The sequence below is a fragment of the Stenella coeruleoalba genome (genome assembly GCF_951394435.1).
Source record: "Stenella coeruleoalba genome assembly, chromosome: 15".
Classification (NCBI taxonomy): Eukaryota; Metazoa; Chordata; class Mammalia; order Artiodactyla; family Delphinidae; genus Stenella; species Stenella coeruleoalba.
Window position 1 is genome coordinate 45,500,906 of NC_137161.1, and position 15,263 is coordinate 45,516,168.

General features: G+C 37.5%; 1 protein-coding gene across 3 annotated transcripts in view; it reads right to left on the reverse strand.

The window, feature by feature from the left end:
* The window catches only part of XRN2 (5'-3' exoribonuclease 2), an 82,347-nt gene that overhangs the window by 28,158 nt on the left and 38,926 nt on the right, over nucleotides 1-15,263 (reverse strand). For all 3 annotated transcript variants that reach the window (XM_079944169.1, XM_079944168.1, XM_079944170.1), the window contains 9 exons: nucleotides 14,780-14,898; nucleotides 11,499-11,634; nucleotides 10,140-10,247; nucleotides 9,951-10,040; nucleotides 8,727-8,799; nucleotides 4,591-4,674; nucleotides 3,438-3,535; nucleotides 2,706-2,785; nucleotides 1,396-1,452 (listed from right to left, as the gene is read on the reverse strand). In XM_079944169.1, coding sequence (XP_079800295.1) covers nucleotides 1,396-1,452; nucleotides 2,706-2,785; nucleotides 3,438-3,535; nucleotides 4,591-4,674; nucleotides 8,727-8,799; nucleotides 9,951-10,040; nucleotides 10,140-10,247; nucleotides 11,499-11,634; nucleotides 14,780-14,898 — 845 coding nt within the window. The remainder of the gene's footprint in view (nucleotides 1-1,395; nucleotides 1,453-2,705; nucleotides 2,786-3,437; nucleotides 3,536-4,590; nucleotides 4,675-8,726; nucleotides 8,800-9,950; nucleotides 10,041-10,139; nucleotides 10,248-11,498; nucleotides 11,635-14,779; nucleotides 14,899-15,263) is intronic.

Consider the following 15,263-nt stretch of genomic DNA (forward strand, 5'->3'; position numbering starts at 1 on the left):
TTCTTTTATAAATTAATAAATCTTGTAAAAACAGTGGATACCAAACAACACCAAAGGCCATTTCAGGCTCAGAAATCACCACCACCATATCATCATACAAACAAAAACTCCAGGATCTGTCAAGTTTGTAACTCTTCCCTTGCGCAAGTCTCTATCCTAATTAGATAGTTAAGATGAATTAACTATTTCTAGAGGGCTGTGAAGGAAGACCCTTGAGAACATGCTGAGAAATTGAGGAGCACAGCAAACAGAGAGGACAGGTGGGAGTTAACTGGCCTGAAGCTCGGCTGGGAGCCAAAGACCCCAGGGGTTAATACACAGAGTCCACACTGGCTCTGCCGCAGCCAGACTGTTTGTGGTGGGCACAGCAGCTTGGCTTACGGTTCTGAATCCCACCCTTAACAAAAGAGCCCACAGACAAAGAGCCAGGACGAATTATGTGTAAAGATAAACTAAAATTGTGGGTAGAGATAAATAAAGGCAACTGGTTTAGGAAGATTTTCCAAATTCACAATGGTTTTCTTTACGTAAAAGCCTTTCTAGAATGGCAGTTGCTCTCTAAAGCCATGAAAGACAGGAAAATAAACATGCTTATACGTCACAATGAGAAATCTAAGTAAAATCCAAAATATTCCCTGAGAATGAGAGAAATAAAGGAGTATTCAGGAACAGCTTTTACAAAATCCTTGAATTACTAGAATATTTGCCCTACTCTCATCTAAAGACTGAAGAAAACAAAAACATAAACCCTGCCATCAAGATTAGTACTTACATACAACAGTTACATAAATGAGTAGTAAGTTTGATTTTTATCTAAATAGCTATATTATATTTTACATACTCAGTAGAAAATGCTGTCACCATTGAAGAAATGAAGTATAAGTTTTCCAGATAGCAGAAATTAGCCCCTTAAGTTTAAAATTGTTGATAAAAAAATTCCACAAATTTGTCTATCTCATCTTAACCAAAATAAAGTATAGTAACAGTTTTGTTTTTAAACTCAGCAGGGCCACGACCATAAATGTAATAAATAGTCTTACAATACGGTGAAGCTGTGTGGGCCTCTGGGGTGAAGAGGTCTGTTTGCACATACACAGCAAACTACTCCTGGAAACTCCTACTTTCTGCCTCCCACTTTTCTAATCCAGGAAGAATTAGAGGTTGTTAGGGGAAACCAGAAAGCAGAGAAGCAAGCTTGTTAAATCAGTAACCTTAACAATATACATAATTTAAAGTCAAGAGGGTCTACTAGGAGGTCTGCAACACAGGGACTCTCCAATCTCAAAGCACTGCTGGAATAACAGCTACCATTTCCCGGTGAACCAGTTTTCTTAAACTTATCTGCAAGTTCAGAGCTGCATTCTGGGCAAATGTCAGCAGTTTGGGGAAACTTACCTGATCGCAGCGTTCTGTGTCAGATCCCTTAACATGGGAACAGGAGAACATACTATTCTAAAAAGAAACAAGAGAAGAACCATCTATTTGTGAATCGTAACCTTTTGGATAAGTGGAAGCAAGATGTTGCTATGTTTCTGAGGAAATCATTAAAATGCACCAGCAAAACAATATAATCGTATATATCTTTAAAAAAGGGCCTTGTCTTCCTTGCTTGTAATCTCACTAACAGAAAACAATTATGGGCAAAGGGCTTTTATCAGAATTTGTAAAGAATACCTACAAACCAAAAAGGGGGAGGTGGGGGGACAGATAACTTAACAGGAAAACAGAACAGGTATTTCATAAATGAGGAAAACCAAATAGTTAAGAGATATACCATACAGCATTCAATTTCATTAGTCATCAGAGAAATACAACTATCAACCCCAAGATCCCAACAAGCATCCACCAAATTGACAAAACGTAAGGTCGTGACAATCCCAAGAGTTTACGAGAACAGAGCAACAGGATCTCTCACAAACTGACACAGATTATAAAACAGTGTAATCACTTTGGAAACCCCCCCCGATATTATCTAGAAAAGATGAAGATACACATATTTTATGACCCGCAATTCTATTCCTGGATCTATATACCCTTGAGCAGCAGTTCTCAAACTCTGATCTCAGAGCCCCTTTACACTCTTATCAATTGAGGACCCCAAAGAACTTCTGTTCATGTTGGTTATATCTGTCAATATTTACCTATTAAAAATTAAAACTAAGAAATTTTTTAAACACTAATTTAAAGATAATACTAATAAACCTACTATTGAAAACCTAATAAGACAATTTAGTAATAAACCTACCATTAATTTATATAACATTTTTATGAAAAAAACACTATATTTTACAAAGCAAAACAAAAACAAATGAGAAGAATGTTACTGTTTTAACTTTCTTTAATACATGGCTTAGTATCTATCTTAATAGCTGGATTCTGTTATCCACTTCTGATTCAATCTCTTGAGGTATCACACTACATTTAGCCTCTGGAAAACTCCACCATACACTCAAGGGAGGAAAAGAGAAAGGCAAACAGCATCATAACACCTTAGTATTATTATGAAAATAGTTTTGACCTTGCGGATTGCCCCAAGAGCTGGGCTTTGACCCCAAGTCTTTTTTTAGTCCAGGGGTATTCTGTTGTTGTTTTGTTTTCTCACTACTTTCTCATTATTACTAGAAAATGAAACATTTAGGCAACAAAGTAAAAATGCTAACTATACATCCTCCCAATCGCTTCAATTATATACAATGAATACTTACTGATCTGGAAGAATGGCTTCTTCATCCAAAGAAAACTTTCCTTGAATCCCATGGCATAGTTCAGGTGGTACATCCACTGACTGTGGAAAAACACAGCCCTGATTATACCCCCGAAAGACTGGAAAGCAGGGACTAAAACATATGCTTGTTCGTCAACGTTCACAGGAGTAACATTCCTAACAGCTAAAAGGTGGAAACCACTGAAGTTCCCATCAACAGATGAGTGGATAAACAAAATGTAGCGTATACACACAATGGAATATTATTCAACCATAAAAGGAAGGAAATTCTAACACAAGATGGCTGAACCTTGAAAAATTATGCTAAGCCAAGTGAGCCAGACACAAGAGGACAAATACTACTGTATGATGCGACTTACGTGAGGTATCAAGATTAGACAAATTCATAGAGTCAGAAAGAAGAAGAGAGGTTACCAGAGGCTGGGAGGAGGGGAGGATGGAGAGGCAGTGTTTAATGTTGTTTAATGGGTACAGAGCTTCTGATGGGGAAGATGAAGTTCTGGAAACGGACAGTTGGTGGTAGTTGCACAACTTTGTACATGGTCTTAATGCCACAGAATTATACACTTAAAAATGCTTGAAATGGTAAATCATGTTTATATTTTACCAAATTTAAAAAGGGTATTCCTGATTAATTAACTAGGTATTCCTGATTAATTAACCAAATAAATATACTGTTTAAAAACACTTCATGTTGGAAGGGAGACCGTACCTCTGTGGAACCTGTCTTGTACAGCTCTAAAAGGAAGTCGTGCAGTGGGTGATGTTTCCCCACAAATAAGACATCACCTCCAAGACTGTTTCTTCTAGCTGGGGGGAAAGTAGGAAAAGAATAAAGATCAAACCATTGTATCTGCAAGAGCAATTTTTATGACAACAAAATTAAAAGATGCATCTAAATTTTAAAAACTTAAAAGTCTGTGAAAAATAATTTAACAATAGGTCTAAATAGGTGATATGTCTCTGCAGAAGAAAAAAAAACTTTGATGATAAGGTTTCAAAACTCAATGACTATCAAAAAAAATACTAAAATATACCTGAATTATTATGGGATTGCAAGATAAGGGTCAAAGTTTTCTTATTTATACAGAACTCAATTTCTTATTATAAGAAACAAACATTCCCTGAGAAAACACTAATTTTATCATCTGAGAACAAAAATTATCCTAAGGATGGTTAATGGAGATATTATTTCTATAGGTTTGTTACACTGGTATTAAATAAATTTTCCAATTGAGCCCAGCCTTGCAATTTCCCAATATTTTAACTGTCAGTATTAATGACAAAATCCTACTTTTTGTGAAAAATAACATTTCAAGTTAACACTCTGAGAGCAAATGCTTTTGACTCAACTTAACCTTCAAGCAAAGTTATTGTTATTTGGGGGGTAGGGGAGGAGGAAGGGAAGAAGGGAGATGGAGGAAATCTAATACTTATAACTTAAAAGTTTCATTTAATTACTATTCAATTTACAGGTAATAAATTCTAAGAAACAAATTTAACTTTTGTTACAAAGAAGTAAAATCAGTGATTTTGCCCCCTTTGTGAAAAATTCACAAATGAAAAAAAAAGGTCTAATATTTTCTTTTTTTTTTGCGGTACACGGGCCTCTCACTGCCGTGGCCTCTCCTGCTGCGGAGCACAGGCTCCGGACGCGCAGGCTCAGCAGCCATGGCTCACCGGCCCAGCCACTCCGCTGCATGTGGGATCTTCCCAGACTGGGCACGAACCCGTGTCCCCTGCATCGGCAGGCGGACTCTCAACAACTGCGCCACCAGGGAAGCCCAAAAGGTCTAATTTTATAAGGAAACGTGAAGTCTGTGTCCCACAGACTCACTGCTGACTGAGTGGGGCGTCGGCCTTACTCTCTTCGGGGGTGAGGTCCGGGTACACCTCTTCCAGGGCAGCTCGCAGTCTTCGCTCATCCACGAACGGCAACAGAGCCACACCTGGGGACATAAACGCACACCAACCGCCCAGCTATTAGGGTCACCTAAATTCCAACTGGTCCAAATGAACATTTCTAGTAGAATATCCCTGCTAATATAAAAACATTTGGGAACTGAACTCTAATCTTTAGCCAAAATTCAAATGTAGAAGAAAAAATTCCAAATTCCCCACCCTTAAAATGGCTCATATGGAAAACCATGTTTGATCTTAACTCTGTGATAATAAAATTTTTAAATTAAATGAACAAGTGGCCACCTAGACACCAGCCTCTCTCTGTTCTCGCCCTCCTTACTAGATGCCCTCGGGCAAACCAGTCAATCTCCCAAAGGCTTGGGTTCATCCTTTCATCTTTTTAGGACCTTGGTTTCTTCTTTTGTACAGAGATCATTCAACAAAAATACTCAGAAGTTCTGTTTAACTAGAATACTTGAAATGACTCCTGCAGCTCTAAAATTGCATAATATTCTGTTATATTTTAAGACCTAATAATTAACTTACACACACAAAAATTTTAGACACTTGTTTGCTTAAATTTTAGGGGCGGGTAGAACAGATGATTATTTTCAGGTTGAAAATTGTCCCCTGGAGTGTGCTAGACTTGAAATCATTGCTTTATCTGGACCCATGTGCATAATCTTCAAAGAAGCACACCAGTAATACGATATCTATTACTAGAAAAATATACGAAGTTATTGAAGCATAATAAGTGCTGCTGTATACAGTAAAAATAGTATTTTGGCCAAATAAAAATTTTAAGATAAATAGCAAAGAGAAATGTTAAATAAAGCTAAATAATTTTGAAACTACTCCCACTCAAAACTGCCGTATTTGTGATATTTTCCCTTTAAAATGATGAGAAATGAAAGGTTTCCAAAGTTGTCATTAATTATTTAGCTACCATATTTTCAAAGTTAGGAAACGTCTTCAATTGTACTACAAGTAAGGAGAATACCTAGTTGAGAATACTAACTTCTAGTGTGAATTTTATGGGGCCTAAAAAACTGGTAAACACTTAGATGGAAAAAACCTAGAAAGTTGTTCAAGTGGTAATTAGTCATTCACTTAACAAAAGTTATAACATGAAAAACTACAACATTATCTAGCTTTCATTTTCTACCTACTAGACTTAGGATCTAAACAAATTATCAGAAAGACTTTCCTACAATATCAACTCCAGAAGCTAATTCCAAACAGTAAGCAACTTGCAGTGCTAATGACAGCCATATGGTTAACAAGTAACAAATGAGCCCTACTGGCCAAGGGAGGAAGGAACGCCTTACACCCAGGTGTGACAGTGGTAGTGCTTGAGAATGAGTTGATAGTAAAAATGAGAGTAGCAGCAGCTACTTTTTTCTGAGCACCTATTTCCTATGTTACATGCTTTGGTTCATTTAAACCTCTCAACAGCCCAGAGGCAGCCCAAATAGTGGTAATATTTAGTTAAACACAGTGGTCAGACTCTCTGGGTTCAGATCTTAGTTCTGACACTGTGTGACTCTGATCAAATTACTTAAATTCTCTGTTCATATATAAAATACACAGCATTCGAAATATCTATGCTATATTATTATTTTTTTTAAAGAAGATGTTGGGGGTAGGAATTTATTAATTAATTAATTTATTTTTGCTGTGTTGGGTCTTCGTTTCTGTGCGAGGGCTTTCTCTAGTTGTGGCAAGCAGGGGCCACTCTTCATCGCGGTGCGCGGGCCTCTCACTATCGCGGCCTCTCTTGCTGCGGAGCACAGGCTCCAGACGCGCAGGCTCAGTAGTTGTGGCTCATGGGCCTAGTTGCTCCGCAGCATGTGGGATCCTCCCAGACCAGGGCTCAAACCCATGTCCCCTGCATTAGCAGGCAGATTCTCAACCGCTGCGGAATCAGGGAAGCCCTACGCTATATTATTATATATAATAATTGTAAGTACACATGGTCAATAAATGTTGGAAAAATACCCAGATACATTTTATCATCTATCACTTTAAGATGTACTCAACTTAGGCAAGAACTTAACTAAGTATTATCATTACTTTCCATACGATTTAAAGATATGTATGGAGAAAAAACTACATCTCCTAACAGTAGTAAATTTTACCTCAAGAAAGGTATGTTCTTGCTACAGAGTCTAATAAATGAAAATATTTATATAAAATATAAAAATATTAAAGGTCTGAGTTTAAACCCATGCTAAAATTCATCTGGAATCTTAAGGGACCCCAGACAGCCAAAAGAATCTTTAAAAAGAAAAATAAAGTTGGAGGACTCACATCTCCTGATTTCAAAACTGACTACAAAGCTACAGTAATTAAAACAGTATGGTGCTGGCATAAGACAGACATTCTGACCAATGGAATAAACAGCCCAGAAATAAACCATCATATGCACTCAAATGATTTTCAACAAGGGTGCCAAGACCACTCAGAGGGGAAAGGGCAGTCTCTCCAACAACCGGTGGTGGGAAAATGGATATCCACATGCAAAACAATGAAGTTGGACCCTTACATTACACCACATACAAAAATTAACTCAAAATGGCTGAATGTCCTAAATGTAAGAGCCAGAACTATAAAACTCTTAGAAGAAAATGTAGGGAGCAAGCTTCGTGACACTGGATTTGGCAGTGATTTCTTAGACACCAAAAGCAAAGGCAACAACAACAAAATAGTCCAACAAAAATTGGACTTCATCAAAATCAATAATATATAAAGTACACCTATAATAAAACAACAAAAACCCAATTCAAAAACGGGCAAAGGACCTGAAAAGACAATTTTCCAAAACAAGATACATAAATAGCTAATAAGCACATGCAAAAAGGAATGATCAACATAATTAATCATTAGGGAAATGAAAAATCAAAACCACAGTGAGATACCACTTCACACCCATCCAGATGGCTACTATCAAAAAACCAAATAAATATTGGCAAGGGTGTGGAGAAACTAACTGATGTGCACTGCCTTACTTTTCCTCTAGACAATTTATACTACAATGATAGTCAGCAAGTCATCTGCATGTTTATATACTTACTTATTCATTTAACGAACACTTACATAAATAACTTTACTTATTTTTACTTTACTACTTCCTGTTCTCCTATGCCTCCTCTCCCTCTAATGTGACTCCTCTACAAAGCATCTTCAAAAACAACCTAAGTCCCCAATCTTTTTACCTATAACACAATATGCCCACAGAGTACAACACTTGCACAGCCCCAATCAACGGGTTGCATTTCCCACTATCATTCTGTTAAAGTAATATGAAATTCCTGTTACTACATAAATCAAAAGTCAACCCTAAAATCTCATAATTATTTCAATTGGTAAATTATTATTTATTCCCCTTTTCCTCCACAGTTCTCTTTGAGTTATTTTACTGGTCTCTGTACCCCAGAGAATAATCAGGGAAAAAGAATGAAAGCATGGTATTACCAAACATGCTTATCATTCTAGAAAAATATATGGTGGAAGAAGAGGTTAAAATGATTTGCTGAAAGGGACTTTGGTGTGAAACAACAATTGGCTTACTGTGTGAGAGGCATTCTTGTGTTTTACTGTCATCACACATTTTTTGAGTGGGAAATATCACCTTACATTTAGTACTAATTTTTACTGCCATCCTTTCTACAAAGTCTGTGAAAAGAATGGAATGAGAAAATAATATACACATAAATAAGAAATAAACTAAGTATGATTAATGTTAAGTATGTAAACTAAATTTCTAATACATTTTTCAAAAGTTTCCACAGAGTGTAAGTAAATCTCCACATGGACACTCTCATGTTTCTACATTGCTCAGCAATCTCACAAGGTGTCAGTGACTGAAAGGAGCAAGTCCCAAGTCCCGTTAATTAATCACAAAGGAGATAAAAAATATGATTAATGTATTTCAACCCATTTATTGTTTACCACAGTGTGACTATTAAAATATCAATCATTGCTAATCCCAGTTTGGATGGCAAAATATAGAAATTCTTTCATCCCATAAATCACGTTTGTGCACAGCTTTACCAAGAGAAAATTATTTTAACGAAAAGGAATAATGTCTAAATTTTACCTTGCCATGCATACTTCTTCCCATTCAAATCAACAGCAAAATCTTCTGGGTAGAAGTCAATTATACTAGAATCCTATACCAGGAAGACAAGTAAAGATTCAAAAAGTGAAGTCACATATTTCTGTTACAAAGAATTGGACATAACATTTGATCACGTTATCATGCCTGATAAGAAAATGAGCATCCTTTACTTTTAAAAATGGTATTCCTTGGGCTTTCCTGGTGGCGCAGTGGTTGAGAGTCCGCCTGCCGATGCAGGGGACACGGGTTCGTGCCCTGGTCCGGGAAGATCCCACATGCTGCGGAGCGGCTGGGCCCGTGAGCCATGGCTGCTGAGCCTGCGCGTCCGGAGCCTGTGCTCCGCAACGGGAGAGGCCACAACAGTGAGAGGCCCGCGTACCACAAAAAAAAAAAAAAAAGTATTCTTTAAATTGCAGGTCTAGTGAAACAGAATTAACTAATAAATTTATTTATTTTTGGCCGTGTTGGGTCTTCGTTGCTGCACACGGGCTTTCTCTAGTTGCGGCGAGCAGAGGCTACTCTTCTTTGCAGTGTACGGGCTTCTCACTGCGGTGGCTCCTCTTGTTGCGGAGCACGGGCTCTAGAGCACAGGCTCGGTAGTTGTGGCACACGGGCTTTGTTGCTCCATGGCATGTGGGATCTTCCTGGACCAGGGCTCGAACCCATGTACCCTGCATTGGCAGGCAGATTCTTAACCACTGCGCCAGCAGGGAAGCCCCAACAATTATATTTTAAAAGAGGGGAAAAAAGGCATAATTATAGAGGAATTTTAAAGCAGACAGCTGTGGACCCAGTGTAGAGTGAAGAGCTTACTTACCCCACCTCCCAGCTGGGTCTCACTACTCGCCCACAAAACCAGCTGGGAGGGGATTTCAAGCGGGCCAGCCTTAGCTCTAGCAGCCACCACACAGGCTGGAACAACCAAAAATAATAGCTTACAGGTAGGCTGAGAATAAAAAAACTGTTCTAAGAATTTCTCCCAAACACAAATGATTTTTTTTTTTTACTAAGTTGGGTCCTGATGCCCAAGGAAAGCAGAAAAAGAATAAAGTGGTGAAAAATATACGGAACTCAAATACTATTACTTTTTTTCCTGCACTTCGCTCTCTTAACTATGAGATGCAAGACGAATTGTGGCTAATGTTGGTAAAATGTACGACAAAAATCCAGTTACCAACACACTCAAAATACTAAAAGACTCACGGGATCACTCATGAGCTTCCGCCATGATGGAGGTAGAAAGTTACCACTTGCAGCTGGAAAAACCCCCATAAGTTGTTCCAGTGGTTTAAACTGTAAAAAAGAAAAAAAAAAAAACTTTAGCATACAACACACAATTTTTATCTAAGCCAAAATTCTATAAATTTTATGGCTCTAAATAGTTAAGCTTACCGGTTTGGTACCCTTCTCAAAATCAGAAGCCATATCTGCAATACCTTCAAAGTCTGAAGCGAATGGTGCATAATGGAATGGATAATACCACTTCCAGGACGCACAACCCTGCAATCATTAAAAACAGCAAACCCAAAAATCTATGTTAATGATATACACAGAAAAAAACAAATAAAAATTAGACTGTTAACCTATATATTCTATTTATAAAGCACGACTTCTAGTATATATTCCATGCATTAAGTTTTTCCATGAGTCCTAAGTTATTCTGATTAAATCTGAACTTTTTACTTCGTATCAATGGCCCCTTGATTTAAAAAATACTGCAAAACACCTTTAATAATCAGTAGTTAATACCAAACTTTATATTCACAAACACAATTTGGTGAAGATTTTTATCCTTATAATGTGTTTGGTGGCATTTCTTTCAACTCTAGAGCTGCCATCATCAAATAAAATGAAGAGCAGCTGCAGCTGACACTTACTGAGCCTACAGGTGAAGAAGGGACATCACTGTGATTGAGAGTAAAACAGGCAAAAGCTTCATCTTACTATTCCCTATATTTTCAGGGAAAACTTTATCTTCATTATAAAAATATTTAAGTAAGCCCATCAAAACGGAAACAAGTTATACTCATAGAAAAAAGAAGTCTCCCTGATATATGTTTTCACTCTGTGCCTGGTGAATTAAAATCCTGGTAGGAGTAAAACATGAAATTAAAATATTTTATAGTTGATACTCAGCACATTAAATTACTTTCTACTTACTAATTTCAGATCACACCAAACTGAACTTGCTTCACCTCCGAGCACAAAACCAGATATTAACTATCTGTGTTACAATCCCCATGTCTACCTAACCTCTCATCAATCTGACATCCCAATTATCAAAGGCTTTAAGTCAGATACAGATGACTCCAATTAGAAAGCACTTCAAGTAACATCACTACCTTATACAGAGGAAATGGTATCATTCAAATTCCTTTCTAATTCTTAATAGTATTTTCCAGGCTTTGTCCTTTGTTCAGTCATTTAGTGACTATCTATTAGTTCCTCACTTATTTTTTTATTCCAATTAAAAAAACACTACACTTTAGTCATCTGAAAGACAAAGTATACTCAACCATACTCCCTGGTGTTGAAATCTTTTGACACAGCAAAAAAATAGCTTTGTTTATATATTAACACCTAAGGAGCTTTAGAAACAAATATTATTCAAAGTAATGAATTTCTAAATAGGAAGCTTAAAAAGAAGTCTAGGTTTAATCTCAGAATACAGCTCAATAATACACATTATTATAGAAATTATGTTCCTCAAATGACTAACTAGAGGTTTAGAGGAAAATATTCTCTTTGTACCTGGTAATAATATCGAAGAACCCAGCAGAGTCCTTCAACGTAAGACTGCACAACTTTACGTCGGAATTTCTCATCAGCTGCATCAACATCAAATTTGTTTTTGTAGTACCGCTGTTTCCAACCAGCTTCCCATAACCTACAAACCAGGCAAAGCCAGTGTATGCTGAATTAATATGGTAACTGTCTACCTGTTTATCACCAAATCAATTTATATTTAATGTCCAGGTGAAATGTAAATGAGTTAAACAGTAATGCTAACAAACACGGTTTCATTTAACTATTTCTAAAAAGTCCGCTTTCACAGGATTTATTACCAACTTAAAGAGAGTTAAACATCAAAAACTCAAACACTGATTCCAGTAAGAGCATTATAAAACTACATTTAAAAAAAGAATAATCACTTATGCTAAAGTAGATACAGAACACTTGTTTGCTCGAATTTTCATACTGTTTTACATGCTTTTTGATTGTGGAATAATTCTAAAACTACATTTTTTTTTTTAAATTAACTTTTTGGCTGCATTGGGTCTTCGGTGCTGCGCGCGAACTTTCTCTAGTTGCGACGCGTGAGCTTCTCATTGCGGTGGCTTCTCTTGTTGCGGAGCACAGGCTCTAGAGCTCGCAGGCTTCAGTAGTTGCGGCATGTGGGCTCAGTTGTTGTGGCTCTTGGGCTCTAGAGCGCAGGCTCAGTAGTTGTGCACAGACTTAGCTGCTCCGCGGCATATGGGATCTTCCCAAGCCAGGGATCGAACCCATGTCCCCTGCACTGGCAGGCGGATTCTTAACCACTGCGCCACCAGGGAAGTCCCTAAAGCTACACTTTAAAATTTGCTGAAGATATTTTTATATAGTTCAAGTTCCTCAGTTTGTTAAAATATATTTAAACTATACAGAGAAAGTCAATTAAATTACTTAAAAAAAAAAGACTTGCATGGGTAATTCTTTTAAAGGTAAAAAGTGATTTATAAAAGAATAATCTAGAAACCAGGCAGAAATTATATGTATAACTAACCTACTCTCCCTATGCTTGGGCCTCTTTGAGCTAAGAGTTGAAGGGAAGGACACGCATGCACATGTACACACGTATGTATGTATGTATGTATATTCTGGTAAAACTTAGAAGCAGGTCAATTAATTCACTAAGTTATCATTAATCACTGGAAAATACAATGTGAAGAACCACAAAGTACTCATTTCTCATTCTCCAAGAGATGAAAACATCTTCTTAAAGGAACACAAAGAAGCCAAAAAAAATTTTTTTTAATTAGCACAGATCAAGAACACCAAGATGATTCTACAGTAAGGCCATTTTCTACCATGTGCCAGAGCTTACAAATTAACTGCAGTCATGTTTCAGAATACAGGTATGCCCTGCTTTTCAAAAGTTCACTTTACACCACTTTGCTTTTACAAAAGACTCTCATTAATACCTGTTTTCTCTAATAGAAAGAAATGCAGAGATTTCGCTTAAAAAAAAAAAAAAGGCAGAAAATGGGAATCTCGTTTAGCACGTTTGTTTTCAGCGTGCACCCCAGAAGGAGTGGCCCCGCCAGCCCCTTCCCCAGGAATCACACTCAGCGCCTTAGCATCTGCCGCCAGAGCTGTGAGCTGTGTCTGTGAGCATCTGGGCTTTATCTCCATTTATTCTGTGCAGCAAGACGTGACCTAAGGTAACTCCTTCTTTACGCCGTTTCGGCTCTGAAAGATTTCATAGGCCCCATCCACTTTCGGATACTGGGGGAAACCCGCACATATTACCAATTTTAATTTCCCGCATACACAAAGGATTCACAGAACATCAATCAGGAGAACTATCCTCTATCCATGATGTGGATTATCACCATTTTACAGAAAATATGAACAAAATAAATGCTAAGAATCCCAAGCATTTCTTGAGAAGCATTTCTACCTTGATTATCCCCAGCACCTGAATTAAATAATAAAGTACTAAATAAATCAAGTTTACTATTAAGCTAGTATTGATCATGATGACCTCAGAGTAAAACAAAAGATACTCTAAGAGGAAATCCACTGTTATAGAAGCAGAGGATAAAAACTCAGGTCAGGTAAATGTTCGATGACCAGTCATCACAGATATTAGAATCTAACATCACAGAACATTTCTAATTATAAACACACCACCCACATCCTATATAAGAAGCACGAGATATGGACCACCATTGTTTACTTAACTCTGAACTATATCATTTTTGCTAAATTCTTAATGAGTTACATTTATTAAGACTGTTGGCCTTTTGCACTTGGAGCCCAGGATTGAAACCTAGATTTAATTACAGGAGAGGCTGTTAATCTTATTATATGATGATCTCCAACTTCTGGACAAATTAAAGAATCAAAGTTTCCCATTATAAATGTTAAGTATGGGACTTCCCTGGTGGCACAGTGGTTAAGAATCCACCTGCCAATGCAGGGAACTCGGGTTCGAGCCCTGGTCCGGGAAGATCCCACATGCCATGGAGCAACTAAGCCCATGTGCCCCAACTGCTGAGCCTGAGCTCTAGAGCCCACGAGCCACAACTACTGAAGCCTGTGTGCCACAACTACTGAAGCCCATGGGCCTAGAGCCCATGCTCTGCAACAAAGAGAAGCCACCTCAGTGAGAAGCCTGCACACCGCAACGAAGAGTAGCCCCCACTCACCACAACTAGAGAAAGCCCACGTGCAGCAACGAAGACCCAACGCAGCCAAAAATAAATAAATTTTTTAAAAAATAAAATAAATGTTAAGTATACAGCTACAGGGAAACTTCTCTGTCATGAAATATAACTATGCATATACAAGTCTGTGTTTTTTTAAAAATATACATATTTATTTCTTAACCAAATAAGTTCTACATATTTCATCTTGAGGAAGAAACTTTTCAACTAAGAAGATTAAAGCAAACCATATCAAGTATCCAAGTGTAACTGAACTTTCTGGGTTAAGCAGCTTGAAAATGTAATCTCCACGCAGTGACCTTCAGATCACACAGTCAGAGCTAAACACCTCATGCCCAGCCCATCTAGCACCCGCTCTCAGAGGGAAAAGTGGCTTGGAGGACGAAAACCTGCATACTAATCTAGATACTTAGGTTTAACAGCTATAGCTTACACATCTCACTGGAATTTACTGACTATTCTAACCCTCCACATTAATTACTTGTGGATAAAAAGATCACAGGCAAGCATCTGAAGGCACTGCTGCTCTGAGCTAATAGCATTAATTAGACCGCCTCTATTTCAGCAATTTGCTAACAAAGTGCTACCAAAAAATGGCTTCACCTGACGTTATCCTCTGGCTCAGGTTCACTGTCACTGTCTTCCACTTTTCGCTTAATTCCTCCTCTCGGAGATGGGGAGCCATCAGAAGTGAAACTCGCATTAGGAGACACTGAAGGACTCTGCAGGCAATTATGACATTAGAGAGGAAGGACTTAATTATTCATTTCACATAAGAAGTTACATCCAACTGCTACTACCACCATGCTTCACGGTAATACATTTTTTAAGGCTGTTAAATAGATATTAGTAAACGTATTTAGAAAGCACAAAGACTGATCTTGGCCTATTGCACTTCCCCAAAAAAGAGTAATATGGTACCAAGCTTCCTATGCTTAAACTCAAAAGAATCTGAACATTCTTAGGGTAAAAACTGCTTCAGAAGAAAAAAGAAAAATTTAATTTTATAAATTTAAAAAATTAATACTTAAATATTTATTTTCTTTGGTGATTCGCTGATCTTATGAATTCACGATCACTTTCCACC